This window comes from Saccopteryx leptura, chromosome 2 (assembly GCF_036850995.1).
Source record: "Saccopteryx leptura isolate mSacLep1 chromosome 2, mSacLep1_pri_phased_curated, whole genome shotgun sequence".
Taxonomy (NCBI): domain Eukaryota; kingdom Metazoa; phylum Chordata; class Mammalia; order Chiroptera; family Emballonuridae; genus Saccopteryx; species Saccopteryx leptura.
In genome coordinates this window covers 259,332,705-259,356,138 of record NC_089504.1, presented here as the reverse complement: position 1 = coordinate 259,356,138, position 23,434 = coordinate 259,332,705, and the positions used below count along the sequence as shown (strand labels likewise).

The window sequence follows — 23,434 nt, the reverse complement described above, 5'->3', positions numbered from 1 at the left end:
TGGCCATATATGACAACATGGATAAACCTTAAAGATGATAGGAACAAAGGAAAAATACACTTCACATTGTGTAAGTCAATTTTTTTAAGTTCAAAAGAGGCAACACCATTGCTGGTAACAGATATCAGAATGGTGGTTACCTCTGGGGCAGTGATTCCTGGCAGGGAAACAAGGGAGGCTTCCAGAGTGCTAGTAAAATTCTGTGTCTTTTTTGTACAGTAATTACACAGAGGTGTTCACATGGCAAAATTCAATGTTAAATTCTCAACACTGGTACCCTGTGCTATATTTATATTAAATATTATATTTATTAAAGTTTTTTAATGGTAGCAGTGAGATCTAAGATAATGTTAAAGAAACTATTCTTTATAAAAATAAAGGCCTAACATGAATGGACCTTAAAGATATTATGCTAAGTGAAATAAGTCAGACAGAGACAAATATTATATGATCTCACTTATATGTGGAATCTACAAACAAAACTAAAAGCCACCTACATCAAATTTATAGAAAAAGAAATCATATTTGTGGTTATCAGAAACGGAGATGGGGAGAACCAGAGGAAGGTGGGCAAAACGTGCCAACTTCCAGCTGTAAGGTACATAAGTACTAGGGTTGTAAGGCACCGTGTGGTGATCGTAGTTAGCACTGCTGTAGGACATACAAGAAAGTTGTTACAAGAGCAGATCCTAAGAATTCTCATCAAAAGGGGTTAACTAAAAGTAATCACTAAATGCACACCATGTCATGTATACCTGAAACACACCAACAGAAAGCCAGGTAAAGTCTACAACATTAAATCCAGAGGTGGATTTAATGGGTACACTGAGTGTGCGCCCTGGGCCCCAACTTCTGAAGGGCCCTGTAAAACCCCAACTTTACACTTTTTTCACTTTTTTCTAATGACACCAAGTTTGGTTTCATATGTGCAATTTTAACATTAATAGTACATAATATTTTTTATTTATTTAAAAATATGGTTAACATATATTTTTATTTTCCCTGTTGCTCTCTCTTTTTTTTAAGGGGTCCAATATTTTCTTCTGTGCCCAGGGCCTCAACCAACCTTAATCCGCCTCTGGTTAAATCAATCTTCCTTACAGATCCAGGATTGAAAGACATAGCTAATATCTGACATAGGAATTCATTTGTTATATTTCAGGAAAAATTTTAAAATGACATTTAAAATCATTACAAATTGGAATTGCTATAATTATTGGGCCCCATACTCTCAAAGAAGAGGAGATCCAAAAAGTGATTTTTCCTCAAATCTTAGATCTTCTTGGGGAAGAATCAAGATGAGAACCACACCTGATGCTCAGTCCTTTAAACTGTGCCAACCTGTCTTCTAACAGAAAACAATTTTCTAATTTTCATATGTAAATTAGAAGGGTGCTAAAGATACCTGGGTGGTAGCATATTTTTCTTCCTTTCAAGGACACTATTTTAAAATGTTATTAAAAGACAGGAGAGAAGGAAGGAGGGAGAAAAGGAGGGAGGAAGGGAGGGAGGGAGGGAAGTGAGCCCATACCTTTACATTTTCAGAATCCTATAAATTCCACTATTCTATTATACTTTTAGGTCAATTTCTACATATAAATTTATGACAACAGAAGAATCTCTGAACCATTTCAATTTCCTCCCACTGCGAAAATATGAAAAGGCAAAAGCTAAAACTGACAGGGCCATTAAAACATGACAGCAAGTTTTTAACAGTATTCCCTCTAACCTGACAGTTCAGGTCATTTCTCATTTCACCTGAGCCACAGAAAACTTCAGCTACAAAGTCAGACTCTTGTATCCTTGAAACAAGAGTTGATTTCAGCTCTTACTGTCACGGAAATTCTCTTAATTTCGGTCTCAATTTAAAAGCAGAGCATACTGTATTTCTAGCATAGGCCTCAAGGATGAGGAGTTGTCAAAAATAAATGCTGTAATAAGTGTGAAAGTACTCTGTAAATTTGAAATTATTATAAGACACATGGAAGGCACTGAATTAAGGGGAAAAAGGTGCATAAGTGTGTTGCTGATGTGAATAAGACTATTCTTAGTGATAAATCATTAGATGCTAATTCTTTACAATAAGAAGCAAGACAAGAATGTCTATTATCACTGCTTCATTTGAAAACTATGATGGAGGTTCTGGCCAGTGCTATAAGACAAGAAAAAGAATAAGAACAAAAAAAGAAGAAAAATTGATAAAGAAGCAAAATTGTCCTTATTTACAGATTATATAAAAAAGTAGCTGATTAAAGATCAAGGTATCATTAATGTTTATCCAATTTTGTGCAAGGTATCCAGAATACAAATTCGAAGGTATATTGCTGAATATGTGAGGTATGTTGTTGGATATTATTCTAGAAATTAAAATGACAGAACAGGTAGACCATACTTAGTGGCATTCAAGTTACACATAGTAGCTTTCACGGATATGGTATGGTCACTAAGTAAAAGTGGTTCAAACTGAATACAAAAAGCAAAGGAGAGAGAATGAACAAACCTAGGAAGAATATTCAATTCTCAATTACTCATAAGTATGCTATATAATTTGTGAGTTCTCACCAACATCTGAGTTTCCCTGCATGAGCACTTGACTACTAAGCACAGTAGATCCAGAGGAGGAGAAATTGTGTTAATAACAAACCAAGTGGTTCACATAGTGGGGTCTCCAGCAAATTTTGGGTTATTCACCATTTTCTGATATAATCATCTCTGCTCTCCTCCAAAGACTGTTATAAACTTATGTTTTGATAATTCATATTTTAGTACAATAGTAAAGTCTTACCAATTTCTATTTAATATCTTAAATTTTGACATTTTTAATACGATTTTTTCCTACAGTTTTCACAACATTTAATGCAACTGATTCAGCAACTATGGTACCTTAGATCTACATTTTTAAAATAGTCATTACTCAGAAAGAGCTTTAAAACTCTAATCATGTTGCAAAATATACACTGACAATCTGTAATGACCACATGAGCTGTGTGAACTACTAATGAATATTTTCTAATGAATTCAAGATTGGATTATTATCCTGCAATATCAAAACAAGGTGTAGCAGGTACTTAAATGTACCAACTATTTGACTTTTGTCGTTTTATTTAGTAACGTTCAGATATTTCCTTCTAAATATTACATAATGAGGCAAATACTGCTTTTACTACAATGAAGCAAAACTAAGTCAGAACCTGCAAACACAAAGAACCATCTGTTTCATTATGTGAAAAAGTACCGAGCAACAATCAGAGAAAAACTGAAGGAAAGTCACTGATTGGCTGAAAATATACTCCATGCTAGTGGGAAAATATTGTTCCACATCCCATAAGCCAGACCCTTTTAAATAAACTTAGAAACTACATGAATTTTGGTATCTTCCTTACACAAGCCAGAAGCTAATTAACCTGTAGAATTTCAAAACAGGTAGAAAAATTTTTAATAATTACCCTTACCTGTTACAAGCATATAATGAATATATTACACATTTTTTGTGGTGTTTGATGGTTTTAGCATTTTTAAAACTGTACAATGTATCTCTGTCCAGCAATCAGTGCACTCTCAGATTTTCAGTTTTTTATGCATTTCTAACTGTAAATGATACATTCACATAAAAACAGATTTCTGATCAGTATATATATACAGTGTGTCCATAAAGTCATGGTGCACTTTTGACCGGTCACAGGAAAGCAACAAAAGACGATAGAAATGTTAAATCTGCACCAAATAAAAGGAAAACCCTTGTAGTTTCTGTAGGATGATGTGGCAGCATGTGCTCATGCGCAGATGATGATGTAACACTGTGTATACAGCGGAGCAGCTCACGGCCATGCCAGTCGAGATGTGGACAGTACAGAGTGTTCTGTGGCTCGCTAAATTCGAATTCGTGACCAAAGTGCAACGTGAATATCGGCGCGTTTATAACGAAGCGCCACCACATAGAATAACATTACTCAGTGGGATAAGCAGTTGAAGGAAACCAGCAGTTTGGTGGAGAAACCCCATCCTAGTAGGCTGTCAGTCAGTGACGGGTCTGTAGAGGCTATACGGGATAGCTACCTAAGGAGCCCTAAAAAATCTGTGTGTGAGCCCACATCGAACTGTACTGAATAGGTATGACACTGGGAGAGTTTTCCTTTTATTTGGTGCAGATTTCACATTTCTTTTGTTGCTTTCCTGTGACCGGTCAAAAGTGCACCATGACTTGACAAACACACTGTATTTATAATCCTCCAAAATGGCTCCATCAAGAGATAAGACAAGAAGACAGAGGGCAATATAGACAAAACAAGATGGGAGTGGGCAGAGGGCTAACTCACAAACAGGCAAGAAGGACTTTAATGAACTGAGCCCTTTGCAGAATTAAACATCAATTGAACTTGGTTAGCATATGCAGGCAAGTACTTTTATAAGTGTCATTTAAAAAACTAAATATAAAATGACATTGATATGTGAGTATACTTCTAACTACATATTAGCTAATCTTTGCTCCTTAAAAGACTAAATTTGATCATTCAGCAGCTGATTCTCTAACTTACAAAATAGCCATGGTGTTTGTTTTTTCTCCATATTATTACAAGTTTTTGTGTAGTTCACTGTTCATTAATAGTCTTGGCTAGAATGGTGGATGAGGACGATACTGAGTATAAGCACCACACCTCATAGGGCAACTTAAGTATGAGGAAAAGAGTTTAATGATTTTGTCATTTTGGCTCTTTGGCCTCGATCAGCATTGACAATATGAGTTAACTTTATATAACAATTTAAAAAGTCAATCCACATTTCTGATATAACCTAGAGAAATTAATATTCTGATGAGCATTCTCCACTAGCAGAGACAGAATCTTTTGTATCTGAGCAGAGCACATTTACTGAAAATCAGGAAACAGTTTTCTTCCAGCCTACTACCAATGAAGGAGAAGAAAGACTTCAAAATGGGACATAAGACTGCACAAAGATGTATAATGTGACAACACAGAGTCTATCAACAATAGCAGAGAACATCCCATGATTCAAAAACAGGTGACACATTGCTTCTTAATCTTGTTTATTGTCAAAAAATGGAGACAACTGCCACATTATCTTGTCAGAGGGGCAGAGTCACTGGGACTCCTCTGAGCCTTTACTGCGGAAGCCTGAGGAGGCCCTTCTGTTCCCGTCCACTAGCCGCAGAGCCAGACTGAGGCCACACTGTGCCTGCCCCTCACACGAAGGCACTGAACACGCAGCCAGAAAGTCACCAGCAGGACTCAGGGCTGAGGAACTGTAGTTTAAGTGGAAAGCATGACACAGTGCAAATACAAAACGAAGACAGAAAACAATCTAAAAATTTTTAAGATGGGTTCCTAAAATATAGCCCTGTGAAATAAGTTAGACAAACTGAGACGGAGGACCCTACCTTGCAGATCTTATAGAGCGATTCCTGGCCGTCTCCTCCAGTGTCCTTAAAGTAATCGTGTGCAGGGAACGTTCGATGAATGTCGCGAGTAATAACACTCTCCTGGGCAGAGTCCTGAAGGAAAATTTGAGATTTCTTTTTAATTATAAACTAATATATACACAGTAAAGAAAATGCAAACAGCACATAGAAAGTATGCTCCCCCAAATGCCTTCCTTTCCAGACCCCACAGTCCCATTCACCAGAGATAAGTACTACCAATAGTTTCTTAGTATCCTTTCATCATCTTTATATAGATGTGGGAATGTATGTTTACATGATGAGAGAAGAGGGAGGGAAGTGCTATGCACACATCTCCATTCTCTTTTTCTGAAGCACGAATAGAAGCAAACTATTTGCTCCTTTCACATAGTAGGATAACTTGTGGACTATCCCTTATCAATGCACACACATGCATTTCATTCTCTCTAACAGCAGCCATTTATTTATTTATTTATTTATTTATTTATTTATTTATTTATTTATTTTGTATTTTTCTGAAGCTGGAAACGGGGAGAGACAGTCAGACAGACTCCCGCATGCGCCCGACCGGGATCCACCCGGCATGCCCACCAGGGGTGATGCTCTGCCCACCAGGGGGCGATACTCGTCCCCTCCGGGGCGTCGCTCTGCCGCAACCAGAGCCACTCTAGTGCCTGGGGCAGAGGCCAAGGAGCCATCCCCAGCGCCCGGGCCACCCCTGCTCCAATGGAGCCTTGGCTGCGGGAGGGGAAGAGAGAGACAGAGAGGAAGGAGGGGGGGTGGTGGAGAAGCAAATGGGCGCTTCTCCTATGTGCCCTGGCCGGGAATCGAACCCAGGTCCCCCGCCCTCCAGGCCGACGCTCTACCGCTAAGCCAAACGGCCAGGGCCTAACAGCAGCCATTTAAAGGAACAAAGTATTTCTGGATATGAATATACCATAATTTATTTAATATTTTCCCAATAATGATTTTTTTTTCATTTTTTTCTATTTATGTCACAAATACTATCACTAGGAATACTTTTATCCATACTTGTTCAAGAATAGGTTCCTAGACATGAATTGCTAGGGCAAGGGCATATGCATTTCATTTTTGATAAAGGTGCGCTCCCTCCAGAGTTGTGCCAATTCATACAAACCATGATAAGAGGATGTGCTTTTTGAAAACCCACCCAATAGAACATTATCTAACTCTATAATTTTGGACAATCTAACAACTGAAAACTCAGACCACAGTAATCTAAAGAAAAAAACTGTTATCAATCTTTCTCCCCAAGAGGTTGATTCCCCAACTTACTTGAGAAAATAAAAAGCCCCAAAACAACTATATTAAGGTGACAAATGCTTTTTAACAAATAAATCTACAGGTGTTTCCCCCCCAGATTCAGGATTCAAAAGCTCCAAACTGAGTAAAATTCTAAGCCTGATAAAAAATGCCTGATGATTCACTTGATTTTATTTTACTTCTGTAAAGATTGTAAGTTTTATCTATTCAACCAAAAGAGGGTGGGACTATGTCTAGCAAACCTGATGATAAAAATATTCTGTACAATTTAAGGACATGTCAATAACTACTATTGCAAATTAACGGTATTGTTTAATGTCACACTTCCACAAAGATTTGAATACACCCCCTCTTTCAGTTGAAATCTAGAAAGGAGGAATGTTTAATATATGAGTTACTCTAATGAACGCTCTCTTCCCTTTTGCGCTCAAGCTGAGTAGTGCATAAGGAAGTAGCTGTTTGGCTCTGAGTGAAGCCAGAGCCTTCTCTTACTGTCTTTTTCATTTCACCTGCTATTTCATGCTGGGTGGTAATTAGATCTTATATCATGGAGAGAGGACACAAACAGAAAAGTCCCACATTTGCTAGCAAACACCAACATATTGCAAATCAGTCCAGAGGAAATTGTGATGGCTTAAGGGAATGGAATGCTAGAGCTGAACAAAAATGACCCTTAAAAAATAGCATAACTTAAGCAAAAGCACACCGAGAAAGTTTATCAGGGTAAATGCAATTTCTAATAATAAAGACTGCTTGGGGATGAGGTGAGGGTCTAGGGCCAGGTGAATATAAAGGTAACGTATAAAGAGATACACTATGAAATATATGTTTATTTGGTCTGGTCTGGAGAATAAGGAGGGGAATATGGTACGAGGTAGAAGTTTTCACTGCCCAGGTGTCATCCAAGAGAAGGGCCCCCATTCCATACATTAATAGTTTCCACTTAAAAACTTTTGGAAAAGATGACCAACGAAAATGTTACCACTGCCATTGCTGGACGATTTCAAAGGCAACCATATGCCGAGCAATTCACAGAATAACTGTTTTTGCAGTTTTCAAGATGTTAAGGAGAGAAATCATTGAACTATATTCCCTAGAAACTGCCGACTCATTTGGCATCATGCTGTGTTTAAATGAGACCAACATTCTGATTCAGTGTAAGGGAAATTGACCAACAATTTCTAGAAAGTAACTTTACATAATACTGTATTGTGATTTTTTTCTAAGGATATCTGAATCTTCCTTTAAAAAAAAAAGAGGCAAAATCAAAATTAAAAATCATAAATTTTTCATTAGTTAATAAACTTTCCCTTGCTAGGGTTACTTTTAAATGCTTTCTACACATGTGTACTTCTAGCATTTTCTTCCCACATATTGATCTCAGATGACTAAGGAAATGATTTTTGGAACTTCACTTTATAGACTAAATAAGATTTAGCTAACATTGTTCACTGAAAGTGAAGGTCAAGAGGTACACTCTTATAGACTAATATGAGTCAAACTGTAGGACTAGATTAGAAAAATAATTATATTTTTAAGCAAAAGTTAACCACAGTAGGAACAGTATATAGTTCAGGAATCCATGCCTACTCCCCCAAATTCATTCACTCCCTCACCCATTCAACAATTATTACAGCCAGGGACTCACCAAACCTAACCCTCCGTAAAGGAGGATAAAACAACCATTCTCTTCAATATTAATTCCTTTCTGTTCAGTTGTATTCAAATTGAATTTGTCAATTTTTACAAGAAATAAAACATACAGAGAGAACAAAAGAGAGGTCAAATAATTCACCATATGAGTAAATGGAGTAAAAGATCTGTAAGGCCAGTAGACGTGGCCACCATCACAGCTGCCTGGTCCGTGTAGATTCGCATTTGATTCAGACAGACGGTAAAGAAACGACAGAGCCAATAACTGGTGGGCCATTTTCCTTTATTCTAGACCTTTACCAGTCAACAAGTAACAACAAACACACAGGGCACCAAAACCCACTCACATGTCCTCTTGTTCCACAACCAGGAGAATCTTTCTGGTTTTTTCCTAGAATCAAAGGCTCTCACCAGTCTTATTCACCTCTGTTCCCCATCTCCTTCTCCTGCACAAACTGGCTTCTCCTTCAGCATTCTGCCATTTTGGCTGCCTCCACCCCTCCAACTATGTGGCCTCTCTCTTCCCTGGAACAAAGTGGTCTCCACTTCTCACAAAATGGCCTCCTTGCTCCTCCTTTTACAACTTTTCGGCACGAAAGCCCTCCCCCTGCACACATTAGCATAACCAAGCCCTTTCCAAAGCAGAAAGTCAATTAGCTGTATCATGTAAGAGCATCATCACGTGAGCAGTGGCCATCTTTAACAGTAAGAGTGAGCAAAACCAGAAAATACAGATTTTACAACTCATTTGCCCAACAAGATCTTATATGAAAACCTTTCTTCACAAAATATGGCTAAAAACACTGTATAGCACAACAAAAACTGATATGAAGTCATTTTCTTGGAGGGTCCCCATAAACAGAGTCCTTGCCAACCATCTTCAGAATGAGAAGAAGGAAGTCCTTTATGGGCAGCTACTACCCCACTATCCAGAGACTTACAACCTGACCCAATATTTACTTCTCAGTAGATGCACCCTGCATTCCAATCCTCAGGCTACAATAGGTTTAGTGTCTTTGGAACCAGAGGAGCTCATTGGTTCTATTTCTGGCCACTCCACTTGACACCTACGGAATCTCACTAAACTTATTTTATCTCACTAAACATCCCCTTATCTATAAAATAGGATGATACTGGATTCATGCTGTTTAGAATAAAATAATAAGTGCACAGTGCTTAGCACACTGCCTACTATAAATTGAGTACTCACTAAAAAAATAAATGAAAGTCATAATTATAAAAGTCATAATTATTTCCTTTTTCCTTAAGAATAACATTTAACTATTTAAATATTGCAGTGAACATACATTTGAGAAAGTCTTCTGATTTGTACACTCTAAAATAATAAAATAACTTTTTTTATATCATGAACATTATGATTATAAAGCCAGTTAGTTCCCTTAGAGTTTTCAACATGATGACATAATGCATATATACCCCGTTCTGAACTTCTTAACATGTACCTTACATGTCTGAAGTTACCCTTATTTCTATTATTCCATGAATAAAAGCAAAAGTGAACAATAATTTGGAAAAAGTGATGTTTTTATCAACTGGTAGACACTCCAGCCCAGTTTTGCATGTATCCTTGCAACAAAGAAAGATGTACACAAAAATGCTCAGAAGGAGGACGGGAAGGATAGGGCAGGTGGAAGTTAAATTTGCCAGAGCAGGTTCCACTGCACGCATTACTTTAGAGTTGAGCTTAGGCAAGGGTTAAAGTCATGGTCATGGAGAAGACAAATGCCATTGTCACTGCTGCATGCCTTCCTTCTGGACCATCAGCACCAAGAACTTAACTGGTAGGCAAAGTCCTTGAAATGGTCCTCTATTCTGCCTCAGGACGGGTCAGGTTGGGCCATACACCAAAGCTGACTCAGATCAGAGTAGTGGGAAAAGGTTAGGAAGAAAGTCTTAAAAATGGAGTTTTATTCCTCCCACACTACACCCTGACACTACCACCACATAAATTTCTACTTAGTTAATCTTTCAAGGATTTTCTTTAATTTCCAAACAACTAAGTCATTATACTAAAGATCTTCAAAAAATATGTTGATCTTCAGTGTGAAAAGATTTATAGTTCAGTAGAGCAGTGGTCCCCAACCCCCAGGCCGTGGACCGGTATCGGTCCGTGGGCCATTTGATACCAGTCCGCAGAGAAAGAATAAATAACTTACATTATTTCTGTTTTATTTATATTTAAGTCTGAACGATGTTTTATTTTTAAAAAATGACCAGATTCCCTCTGTTACATCTGTCTAAGACTCACTCTTGACGCTTGTCTCAGTCACGTGATAGATTTATCCGTCCCACTCTAAAGGCCGGTCAGTGAAAATATTTTCTGACATTAAACCGGTCCATGGCCCAAAAAAGGTTGAGGACCACTGCAGTAGAGGACATAATTCAGCTTGCTGAAGATCAGTCTAAAATCAACACTAAAAGGAATGAAAAGCAACTTGATTAACTTCTCATTTTAAATGGATTCAATTTTCCACTGTTATCAAGGGTATTAAATGAGCTGTTCTTCCAGTATAATGTATGCACCCTGACAGTCTGTAATCCTCTAATTCCTTTTTTGTGTGTGTGACAGAGACAGAGAGAGAAATAGAGAGAGGGAGAAATAGAGATAGGGACAGACAGACAGGAAGGGAGAGGATGAGAAGCATCAATTCTTCGTTGCAGCAACTTAGTTGTTCATTGATTGCTTTCTCACATGTGCCTTGACTGGGGGGCTACAGGAGAGTGAGTGACCCCTTGCTCAAGCCAACGATCAACGATCTTAAGCTTCAAGCCAGTGACCTTTGAGCTCAAGCCAGCAACCATGGGGTCATGTCTATGACTCCATGCTCAAGCCAGCAACCCTACACTCAAGCTGGTGAGCCCGTGCTCAAACCAGATGAGCCCACGCTCAAGCCCGCAACCTCAGGGTTTTGAATCTGGGTCCTCTGTGTCCGTCCCAATCCGACACTCTATCCATTGAGCCACCACCTAGTCAGACATAACTTCTGCTCACTTTAAATTGATTCAATTTCCCACTGTTATCAAGAGTATTGAATGAGCTTTCTTCCAGTATAATGTATGCACCCTGACAGTCTGTAATCCTCTTAATTCCTATTTGAAGAGAATCATCACTTACATGCTTGTTGTGAGAAAGAAATAAATATAGCATTCAAGTGTCATCAAGTATTAGGAAGACAGATGTGAATGACCACAGCCTATTATTTTTTATAAAACAATTTATGGGCTGTCAACAACTGGAAAGGCATTGTAGTGAGGACAATTGTTTTCACATGTGATCTCAGCACCAGAGAAAGTGTAAAAGTAATGTCCTGATAAAAGAACACCTTGACTGTCCCTTGATGTGCTACATTTTTACAATGATGACAGTCTCTTTTTTTTATTAAGCCCTATTGTCATATCCAAAAAAAGGACTGCATTTTCACTTTTCATCTACTACAGAATCATTTCAACTTTAGAAGTCCCATGCCATCCTGTCAGGGTCATTAAAAATGCCAATGCAGACCATGCCTCGCCATAGTCCATCAACAGATAAAAGATTCAGAGCTTTAAAAAAATTTGACCTTAGAACGTGCCTTCTATTCTTCCCCCACAGGGATCCTCCTTTAGTTCTATGTTGGAGCTAGGTATATGGTAAAGCATCACAAACTGGCTGGCTTGCATGTCTCTGAAAGCAGATGGGTTTGCAGTGGTGGGTCTGATTTATTTGCCTTGATGTCTGCCAAAAATTCAAAGAGGCAGAGATGAAAGGAGAAAATGGAAAAGTGCATCTAGTTTCAAATACGCTACTAAAATCCAGAGCTAGAAACAGTTACACAAAATGGTTGGATCCCTGATATTTTTTCTTCCTTGACCAAGGGTGGAGGTCTTAGCCTATGCAGGGTAATATGGAAGCAATGAAGGCAGGCTAACTATCACATTGTGAGCAGGCTGCTCTGTGGGCTCTGCACACACATGTTCCCAAATGTCTCCGAATCAAAGTCTGACACAAAGGTCAAAAGCACAAGCCATATTCTGGCCTCACCTAGAAAGAAATCTCTTCAGGGAGAGTAGCAACAGCGAGACTTTAGGGCAGGGAAGGAGAGCAGAGAGAAGGATGTGTACTTGGAAGACCAGTCACTATTCATAATGGACACCTTGATCCTGAAGGAAGTGGCAGGGACTGGAGTGGGAAATAGTTGAATAGAATAAAGGATCCCTTTGGGACTGGAAGACTAAGAAGCATTGGAGCTTAGCCTGAATTACCCTGAGCAATCTAGGTCAGAGCTAGAGATGACTCTATGATGAATATCTGTGGTTACTTTTAGACTCCAAATACACCTACCAAATACTTCTATGGCCATATTTGGACATGTCCTCATTCGCAGGGTTGCTGACCACTCGACCCAAAATAAGATTCAATTGGGACACTTGACAGTCTTAGAAATTTGTATCAATGGACAACAATAAACCCTGTGACTCCTGCCAGAATGGAACACTATGACTGCACTCCACACTCGTGCTGTTACATTCCAAAGTCAGATGTATTTCTAACTTTGCTTTAATTATGATCTTTATCAAAACAGCCTTTTAAACCCTTTAAAATAAACATTTTAAGAGCTCCACATTTACTGCCCATTGTGTAAACAAAAATTCTTCCATTTTTCCACAAAACTTAAAGAACGCCTCTGGTAACAACTTTTGAAAAACATGCCTTTCACCTACTCATTACATTTATAACTTTATTAACTTTGACCATGTGTACACCTCATTACTGTTTTGACAGGCTGGATAATTTTTAATAACTTTAGAAAACATTCTATCACTTTGATCATTTTAGCTCTTTCTCTTTGAAACTTCCACAGGAGAGGGGCACTGGGCTGACCACTGTGGACAGGATCGGCTCAACAAAATGGAAAGATCTCAGACAGTCCCTGACGGCAAGAGGGGTACAGGCAGAGGCCCTGAAGCAAGAGAGCACTTGAAGTAGACAGGACTCCAATATCCTTCAGGAGGGAATTCACAAAGGGCGAGTGGAGTGGGACCTAGAACAGGTGAAGGTAATCTTCAATGAAGATGGTTTAACTTAATCCTGTGGACAGCAAGGAGCTATTTCATTTTCTGTGGTCTTTCTGGTCACAGTTTTGTGAAAGAATTGGTGTGTAGTGAGAAGTTAACCTTACCCAAAAAGGGGGCTGGCCTTTGTCACTGGCTACTAGAAAGTGATCTCTGGGCACTTAAAATGTCATGCCTGAATAAAGGTTTCTGCACGTAGGCCTTGGCTATGCAACAGACTAACAATGTGACTTATGGGTTTGGGGCCATGCAGGACTAGCTCCACCTATGGGGAGGCTGGAGTCTACAGGTCAGTCACTTGGGCAGTACGTGGCTGATTGCCCATAAAAACTCTGGACAACAGGACTCAAGTGAGCGTCCTTGGCTGGCAGTGCTCCATCTGTATCATCAGGCCAGCCAACAATAGATGTTATAGTCCCACTGTGGTATTCTCACCAGTAAATTTTCTCTATTCAAAGATATGTATCACTGGCTACCTTTTCCTCTTTGATAAAATATTAATAATAAAATGGTCCCCCAATAGCATGTTAATTCAGATGACTTTTTAAAAAATCATTTTTAATGTAGAACCTCAAAGGTTACAGATATTAGACCACTTTTGATCACTTGTTTGTTACTGAGCTCCTCGAAAATGTGTATGTGATCACTGAAGTGAAGATCACTAAATTATAAGTAGATCACTCACTACTGAAGTGACCCTAGGATTCATTCACCTGCATAAATGGTCACCTGGAACCTCAAAGTTGAGTGAGTGTAAATGAACAGTAACTGCATCTCTAAGGAAATGCCAGTAATGTATATATATATTATTTAAACCTTTTAGGATTGATGTACTGGTCACCACAATGACAACAAAGGAAGTGGGAGGGGCTGAGAACAGAGGGATCTCTTCCTGAGAGAATAAGATAGTTCTAGTTCTCAGTGATACAGGTCATTTTGATCAATTAAATATTCTAATTACATCTAGTAATTAGATGTAATGTACATTGTAAGTGTACAATGGGGCTTTTGTTTGTTTGTTTGTTTGTTTGTTTTACAAATCCTGACCTAATATTAGAACTTTCTCTTCTGATATACTCTACTTTGTTCATTTTTCTATTTTCAAGAGGTCAACTTCTGTTTCTCCAACGGATTTCTCAGGAAGCAGAAAAAACACTTCCGCATAGGATATGTCTGACACTTGATTAATCCATTTTGGAATAAAGCCAAATCATGAGTAGCAACCTAAAGATTTTTATCCTACACCTTTTTTTCCTCTATGAGTTCACAAATGACATTACTATTCAAAGACTGGGAGACTTAGGTAACTATGTCTTCAGCTCCTGACACAGCACGGTCCTTTCCAGCTTCCTGCTGACCCCTTCTCTCCTACCCCTTATGGGATTGCGCTACGTCCGTAGCCGCTCCTTTCTCGTACTCCTTGCTGTCCCTGGGAAACCATATCCATTCCTATGACTTCAACCCCCGTCTGTCTTTTCTCCTGTATCTTTACAAAAGTAGGTACCAAACCATACTGATGATCAGAATCATCTGAGAAGTACTGCAAACTTTATATTGCTAGCACGAGTCCACAAATTGTTACTTGGAACTACTGCTCTTAGAGACCTATGATTCCTCACTAAAACTTTACAAGTAAAAAACTCAATTCAGCATTGCCCATATAATCAGGTGTCCTTTTATATTCTCACCTGAGAGTTTTATACCTTTATATTCTTATATTGAGAGTTTTATACCAACTCTAAATGGTATGAACTTCAACTCCCATCTCTGAGCTGACATGCAAAGAATCATTCTGGAAGTCTTTTCCCTCTCCCTCCTTTAATTAATTGGTCCTTTGGCCATCCACTCTGCTCTTTTAATTAAATGATATCCATGTCTGAATATCCTCACTGACTGCCACCTCTGCATGGACATGATCAGTTCCTATTTACCTTTGTTTCCCTGGTACCTGAGCCTTTCTTAGGTGCTTGGGAAATGGATGCTCAGTAAACCAGAACAAGGGAAGCAGGCACGGTAAGCATACATTTTATGATGGAGACACTCAAATTGTATCATTTTTGCTTTGAGTTTTAATTTCTAACATCATTTGATCAAGAGCCGTAGCAAAAGGAAATCATTTGCACCAAAATCTAAGATGATGATAAAGATTCAGAATTCCAAACCAAAATTTCACAGTAAAATTCATACCAAGATATCCTTACTGTAATACTGAAGATGACACAGAAAAGTATTCACAGATATTAAATAAACTTCAGAAAAAAATGAAATGGATCTCCATCCTAAAATAGAAAACTGAAAATTCTACTGCTATGTAATTGCCAAAAATCATCATTACAGAAAGCTGGGTTTTCTCACTGAATTGTACTTCATTTTATACGAATAAGCAATAAAAAAGATATATTAAAATTCCACATTATTTTAAAATCAGTCTTTTTACTTTAAAAGTGACAAGAGACAAGTTACATAATTAATGTGTTCAAAACCCCATTAGAAGGAAATTACATTAAACAGACATTTCAGAAATCTGAAGTATGGTTCACAGTTTACATGTTAGTGCCTTCTCAGCGAAATGGCTTTGAAGTAGCAGATTGAGAACAAGGTTAGAGGAGAATCAGGAGATTCCTTCCTAGTCACAGTACCTCTGGATTACAGTGTTTAATAGGCTCGGGTTCTTTACTGGCTCTGATGCCGTATTAAACCAGAAGAAAAATGGAGCCTCCTCTTTTTTTAATATTAGGAGGCTTTAAGAGTTATAAATTAAGAGACACTAACATCTTCTATTCTACTTCATGAGATTAAAAGACACTCATGAAGAGGATTTTCCCCTATCTTTTGCAGGGTTAGTTTAGGTTCTATAACACTGGCATGAGAAAAATAGAGAGGTAGAAACAATTCTGAAACACCACTCCCAACCCTTTAATCAACATACGCATATGCTTCTGATTTAAGTGCTATGAGGGCCACGGGTTTTTATGTAATTTTCCCCAACACACTCAAGTTCCTAAGAGGGGGTGGTCAGTCTGAATTTCCAATACAGAGGAAGAAAATGTAATGTCTGTAAACACTAAGAAACTGTGAAGGCGACTGCACTTATCTCTCATGTGTTAGGCTGCCGTCTGTGGAAGGCAGTGTGACTTGACTCAGGGGCTCTGGGGTTGGAAGCAGGCTTCTTCTTAGGGGTGCGTCAGCACTGTCATTTTACTCAGCCCTGATTCTCCAAATAAGAGCCTCTCATTTTCCCAAAGCTTTCAGGGCTTGATCCCAAGTTACCTATATATACATAATGGTTCCTATGCTATATAGTAATTAGGTATAATTGGTAAGTAGTTCACAATATGAAAATAACTAATATTATCTTTACAACAAATTCACAATATTTTCATCCACAGGAAGAAAACGGTCTCATTGTTCAAAACTCTGCTTTGCCTGGGGTTAGTCTGCAGGTACATTTGAAGCAAGTCAACACAACTTAGTTTACAATGCTAACTTCCTGATGTACAGGAAAGAAGAATCAAAGAAGCCTTTTACACAGATTTATCAAGAGTAATAGAAACACCTATTTTGACTAAATCTGCCTCCAACCCAGCATCAGCTAAGATGCTTTATGAAGATGTGCAGTGCTGCAATTGCCGAAGTAACCACGGACAACAGCACTCTTCCAAGTGAGTATTTCTTGCTGACTATGGCTATGATATTGTGGTCCAGATCACAACGGTAAATGAGGCAGCCTCTGAAATATATCAGGGATAGCATGAACCAGAAAGCCTGTCACATATGTAGCCCTTTTGAGGGCTACATGGAAAAGAAATGGTGGCATTCTTATTTTAAAAAAAAAAAAATTATTATTTTTGTGAGGCAGGTAGACAGAGACAGACTCCCACATGCACCCTGACCAGGCTCCATCCAGCAAGCCCCCTACCCAATGATGCTTTGCCTATCTGGGGCCCCTGCTCCGTTGCTTGGCAACCAAGCCATTCTAGCACCAGAGGCAAGGCCATGGAGCCATCCTCAGTGCCTGAGGCCAACTTGCTCCAATCATTCGAGCCATGGCTGCAGGAGGAGAGGAGAAGAAAGAGAAAAAGAGAGAAGTGAGAGGGGGAGGGGTGGAGAAGCAGATGGTTGCTTCTTCTCTGTACCCTGACCAGGAGAAACCCAGGATTTCTACATGCCAGGCTGACACTCTACCGCTGAGCCAACCAGCCAGGGCAGAATGGTGGCATTCTCACCCTGAGAATCAGTCAAGACACCTTTGCCTTAGCCTCTAGGGGAACAGTTGCAACCCTTGAAAGCCAGGGAGAGATGGAGATGGGACGGCATGAGTGAGATAGAAAGAGTGGTCTGGCCCTGACTGTGCAGGCAGGTGTGTGACACCTGCCCCAGGGAGAATCCAGGAGAATTGGCAAAGTGAGAGTTAGGGGGGAAACAGCATTGGAGGGGGAGAGGACAACAATATTTCATGAGTAGAACCCTTGCTAGCTTTATATTTGTATTTTACCAAAGAATTTAAGTAAGAATTATGCCTAATACAGAAAATAAATTAAATTCAATATGTTCAACTCTAATGTGGGCTTCAGTTATCGTATGATTTTATACTTCTACAAGGGTTAAGCTACACTTCACCCCAGCTTTATGGTTAACAGATAACATAAAGGACGCCCAGTTAAAATGCATAGGGCATATTTATATTTAAAAATTAGTTTCTGTTCATCTGAAATTCAAATTTAAGAAGGTATCCTAAATACTTATTTGCTAAATGTGGACCCCTTACACAGATTACTAATACCACAGTGTTGAAAAAATTAATTCCTGGCTACTCTTCATACATCATTTTGTACTTAAGTTGTTATTAAATACTTTGGTCTGAAAGGCAGCACATTTGATATAAGATAGTCACATGTGATTTCTCAGGCAAGCTGTGGTAAATTTACTTAATAAAAATTAGCAAATATTAGTAAAAATTCACCGACACTGCCATGAATAGAATCACAAAGATTTGTTCTAACCCATAAAGACTGAGAGGAAAATGAGAACATCAAGATAACGGTGGACAGACATTATTAGCGAGAATGCCAGGCCTGTGAGGCACAGAAAAACTGATGACCTGGAAAATAAGATCAAATTAAGATACAGCAGACTGGTCTGAGGTCCCAGGAAGACATGGAGGCAGGGAACAGACAGGTTCCTCCCGGTGGAGAAGAGGCAGAGGCACTGGGGGTGTTTCCTTGGCTAACACCATCTCTCCTCTGTTCAAATGCCAAATAAAGACCAATCAATTAACATCTGAAAACTTTTCTGGTCACAGAGAAAGTGGCTCAATAGCAGCATAATGACATTAACCTATACCTGAGATTTTAGTACTGCACCATGTCTTAGGACCTAAGGCTTCAAAAGAACATGCACTGCTCTGGTATGTACACTGCAAGACAGAAAGCAGCATCAGACACCACCTGGCAGACCTGGGGTGGCAACGTCTGTATGCAACTGCCCATGCAGGTAGAAGAAAATGTTAGGAGCTGCATAATTTAAACAAAATTTTAATTAAGAATGTAAAGTAAATAAATCCACCTACACTTAAATATTCTTAATTATTTTTCTGAAGGGTTTTAAAATGTTCATGGAAACTTCATTAACTAAGTAACGAGCAGGCACTGCAGTATCTGATTATACCGCTGCACTTTTGAACAAAATGTCAGTCTTTCTTTGATTACATTGTAAATTGAAAAAATATGATTTTTCTTTTCACACTACTCTTTATAACAGAGCATTTTCAACTGAAAACAATTTTTAGAGGTGAAGAGATTAAGGAGTACAAATTGATAGTCACAGAATAGTCATGGGGATGTAAAATACAGCTCAGGGAATATAGTCAATAATAGTGTAATAACTATGCACGGTGTTAGATGAGTATGAGATTTACTGAGGTGATCACTTTGTAAGTTATATTATCTCTAACCACTGGGTTGTATACCTGAAACTAATATAATATTGTATGTCAACTGTAATTGAAAAATAAAAAATGATTTAAAAGAAAAAAAAACAGAATTTTCAACTGAAAACAATTTAAACAGAAACTACTTTAACACACACACACACACACCAGTCCACCTCCTTTGAAACAGTTTCCATCAGCTACTCTAATCTTTCTAGCTGCAACCAACTAACCTCAGCCAGAGCTTAGCCCCCGCAGCTTGGGGAGTCAGAGCCTGCCACCCCACCCATTGGCCTGGAATCACCAAAGGTCTGGTGGCCTCTGAGGATGAACCACATAGTCTGCAACTAGGCAAACCAGCGACACTGGAAAATAAGGAGCACACTCATCTTGGGAAAACCTAATATTTCATTCAATACCAAAACCACTGAAATAGTCATGATGGGAAAACCTAAAATTTGCTTGATTTTCTTAAACTTGCTTCATGGCCTAGCAAATCCACTGTTTCCGACCCCACCAATAAGAGTGTCTGTCCACACCTCCAGCTGGATAGACTTGATGGTTTTCTTCTACGCCTACCTGTCCAGCAAATCACCAATGCTCCTTTCAAGCAGGGAGAGGTAGGTAGACAGAATCAGAAGAAAAGACTGGACAAATTTAGTCCTCTTAAGGGTATTAGAAAATGGGCCATAATTCAAAGCTAGGCTGAGTGAGGTGGCTATAGTATTCGTCTAGAATCAATGCCGTCCAAAAATAATATAATGCAAGCCACAAATGCAAGCCACATATGTAATTTAAATTTTTCATGTAGCCACATTAACAAAACAGTAGAGGAAGTTAATTTTAATAACATTTTTATTTAACACAATAAATCTGAAATAGTATCATCTCAACATGTAATCAATATTAAACACTAACAATAAAATATTTTACATTCTCTTTTTCATATGTTTTTAAAGTCATTTTTAATTTTTAATTACCATTGACATACAATATTATATTAGTTTCAGGTGTATACTCCAGTGATTAGACATTCTATAACTTATTAAATGATCATCCTGATAACATAGAAAGAACTTCCCAGACAAGAAAAAAGAGTTCATCACCACTAAACCAGTATTACATGAAATGTTAAAGGGCCTTCTTTAAGAAGAATAAAAAGAAAAGATAAAAATATAAACAATAAAATAGCAATAAATAAGTATCTATCAAGAATTAAATCTAAAAAACAAAATAAACGAACAAGCAGAACAGAAAGAGACTCATACTAAGTTTCTGAAATCTGGCGTGAAATGTTTTACAGTTTCAGCACATGTCATTTCTGATCTGCCACATTTCAAATGCTTGACAGTACAGGTGGCTACCGGCTGCCATTCTAGACAGGGCAGAAATAGATTTTAGCTCAGAAGCCACACTCTATAACTTCAATCCCTTCATCACAACTCTTCTCTTTGTAGGGGGAGAGAAAAAGGTCTGTTAAGTGGGAGAGTAAACGCAGGGAGGAGGCAGAAGGATGGAAATCAAATTCTCAGGACTGGCCTCCTACTGTGTGAGTTAATCTAAGTTCTGGCCCTGTGACCACATGTCACAGAGAACAACCACTGATGCTTGCTTTGTCTCGTCACCATCCTCTGAGACGCTGGGGTTGCTCACAGTGGCTAACCCCATTACCAAGAACGTATTTCTCAGCCTGCCTTCTCTATGAGATAGAATTAACAAAGATCTAGCCCACCACTCTGGACATAGAGATAAACACCAGCAAAAAAGCACAGACTGGGGCTTATACATTTTCTCTAGACTTTCACTTCAAAATACTTCATAGAAGACAATGCAAATCTCAGAGATGACTTTGCTCCTGGGACTGCCAGAAATGACAGCAGCAAATCTTAGTTAATCCTGTACTGAGAGAGCACTGACTTGATCCTGCTGACATTGCCTGAGCTCTCGAAGCAGTGAGAATGCTCACAGGCTTCTAGTTATCAACACCCAACGTGGGGCTTTGGCTTTTCCCAGGTATCTCAATCTTCTAGGCACAGTGAAGACCCTTCACAATGGCATGCCATTTTCAAAGAGCATATGGTAAGGGTAAAGCTGGAGCTTTAAAACTACCTACAAATTAGATAATCTTGGACAGGTTACTTCATGTCTCTAAACTTTAAGCTTTGATTTCTGATTTCCTCCCTTCTCTCCCACTAAAATGGTGACAATAATTCTAATTTTCAAAATTGTGTTAACATGAGATATTATGTATGCCAAATGACACATAGTAAGTATGCAATTCATGGTGGGTGTTATTAAGCCTGGAATTAATTTGCTTTTTTTTCTATAGCACAAGAGCACTTGGAAGTTGGGCAACTCTTGCTGGTTTCTGATAGTACCAGGCAGCTGGATCGCACCCAGAACCTGGTGTCATCATGAGCAGACCATGGTAGCAATAGATGGCCCTCCTTGGAGCTTCTCCTTGGGAACCTTAAATCTTAAATACTAAATGATTATGACCTAACACTCACAGTAGTGGACCATAAATCGAAAAAAAAAAGACAGAGAAATAGTAAATCCCACAGTGCACTTCATAGAATCGTATCTCAACATGCTTGCTTCTGAAAGGCAGGAAAACATGGATGCAAGTACGGGGAGGGTCAAAAGGATTGAATACCACTGCCTTAGAACATGCTAGAATTTCAAAGAGCTCTGAATCTTCTCACTTCTAGAAGATGCAGACAAGCAGGAAAGAACAAAGTATCTGCCTGCTTTGGAAAGGAATTTTTAGGGCAAGCATGAGGGAGAACTGTCCAAAGATGGGCTCTAAATGTGGATATGGAATACGGATATAATGATCCAAACTTTGATCAGTGCTCCTGGGTTATGTCCAACCACCCTCAACCAATACAGCATAAAGGATACCTGGTGAGCTAGATGCTATGAAATCTTCTTTATGACTATCTTAAGATAGTCACTTTTTCAAATGGCATTTTTTTTTTTGTATTTTTCTGAAGTTGGAAATGGGGAGGCAGTCAGACAGACTCCCGCATGTGCCCGACCGGGATCCACCCGGCATGCCCACCAGAGGGCGATGCTCTGCCCATCTAGGGCATTGCTCTGTTGCAACCAGAGCCATTCTAGCACTGAGGCAGAAGCCATAGAGCCATCCTCAGCGCCCAGGCCAACTTTGCTCCAATGGAGCCCTGGCTGTGGGAGGGGAAGAGAGAGACAGAGAGGAAGGAGAGGGGGAGGTGTGGAGAAGCAGATGGGCGCCTCTCCTGTGTGCCGTGGTCGGGAATTGATCAAATGGCATTTTTTAAAAGCACCTGGGAACTATAATAATTCAGACTGTGGTAAAGGGAATTTTTCTGACTTTATGAAGGGAATTTGATATAAATCCTTTTCTGTGTATGGAATTAGAAATTTATATAATTTGAGAATCCAAATGTATATAATACAAATGCTATAACTTGCATTGCCATTTTGAGTTATAAAAAGAAAAACCAACCTAGACAAAAGCACATGCAATTTTTTAAAAAGGAAGCACCATGGATTGGAAATGCTTAGATTAAAGAATAAAGTTCTAGCATTAAGGCAGAAGGAAATCAGAAAAGTTTGTCATAAAGCTAACTCCATCCCATCTTAAAAGAAACATTCCTTTAAGTCCTTATGAATTCTGCCCTCAGCACCACTGAGCTGCTCACTCAGGCTATAATGACCTCTGAATTGTCACGGTCAAGGGATATTCTTCAGTGCTCAGACTATGGAAAGTGTGTGCAAGAGCCAACTGTTCCACCCTACGTGGGTGGCTCAGTGGATGAAGCACTGACCCGGCATATCAGAGGTCACGGGTTCAACCCCTGGTCAGGGCATGTGAGAAGCAACTGATGAATGCAACGAGTTGATGCTTCTCTCTCTCTCTCTCTTTCTCTCTCTCTCTCTCTCAAATCAATGGAAAAAATTTTTTTAAAAAGAGCCAACTGTCCCTTCTTCCGTTTTCTTATTATTATTATAAGAACTTTTAAGATCTACACTCTTAGCAACTTTCAAATATGGGCATACCAGGGAGATGTTGCAGGTTCAGTTCCAGACGACCA

General features: G+C 38.9%; 1 protein-coding gene across 5 annotated transcripts in view; it reads right to left on the bottom strand.

Annotated features, from left to right (window-relative positions):
- RABGAP1L (RAB GTPase activating protein 1 like) overlaps nucleotides 1-23,434 on the bottom strand; it is a 551,348-nt gene that overhangs the window by 216,476 nt on the left and 311,438 nt on the right. For all 5 annotated transcript variants that reach the window (XR_010749414.1, XM_066371551.1, XM_066371553.1 and 2 more), the window contains one exon: nucleotides 5,396-5,509. Coding sequence is in view for 4 of the 5 variants with exons in the window: in XM_066371551.1 (XP_066227648.1) it covers nucleotides 5,396-5,509 (114 nt within the window). In the remaining variant the exon portion in view is untranslated. The remainder of the gene's footprint in view (nucleotides 1-5,395; nucleotides 5,510-23,434) is intronic.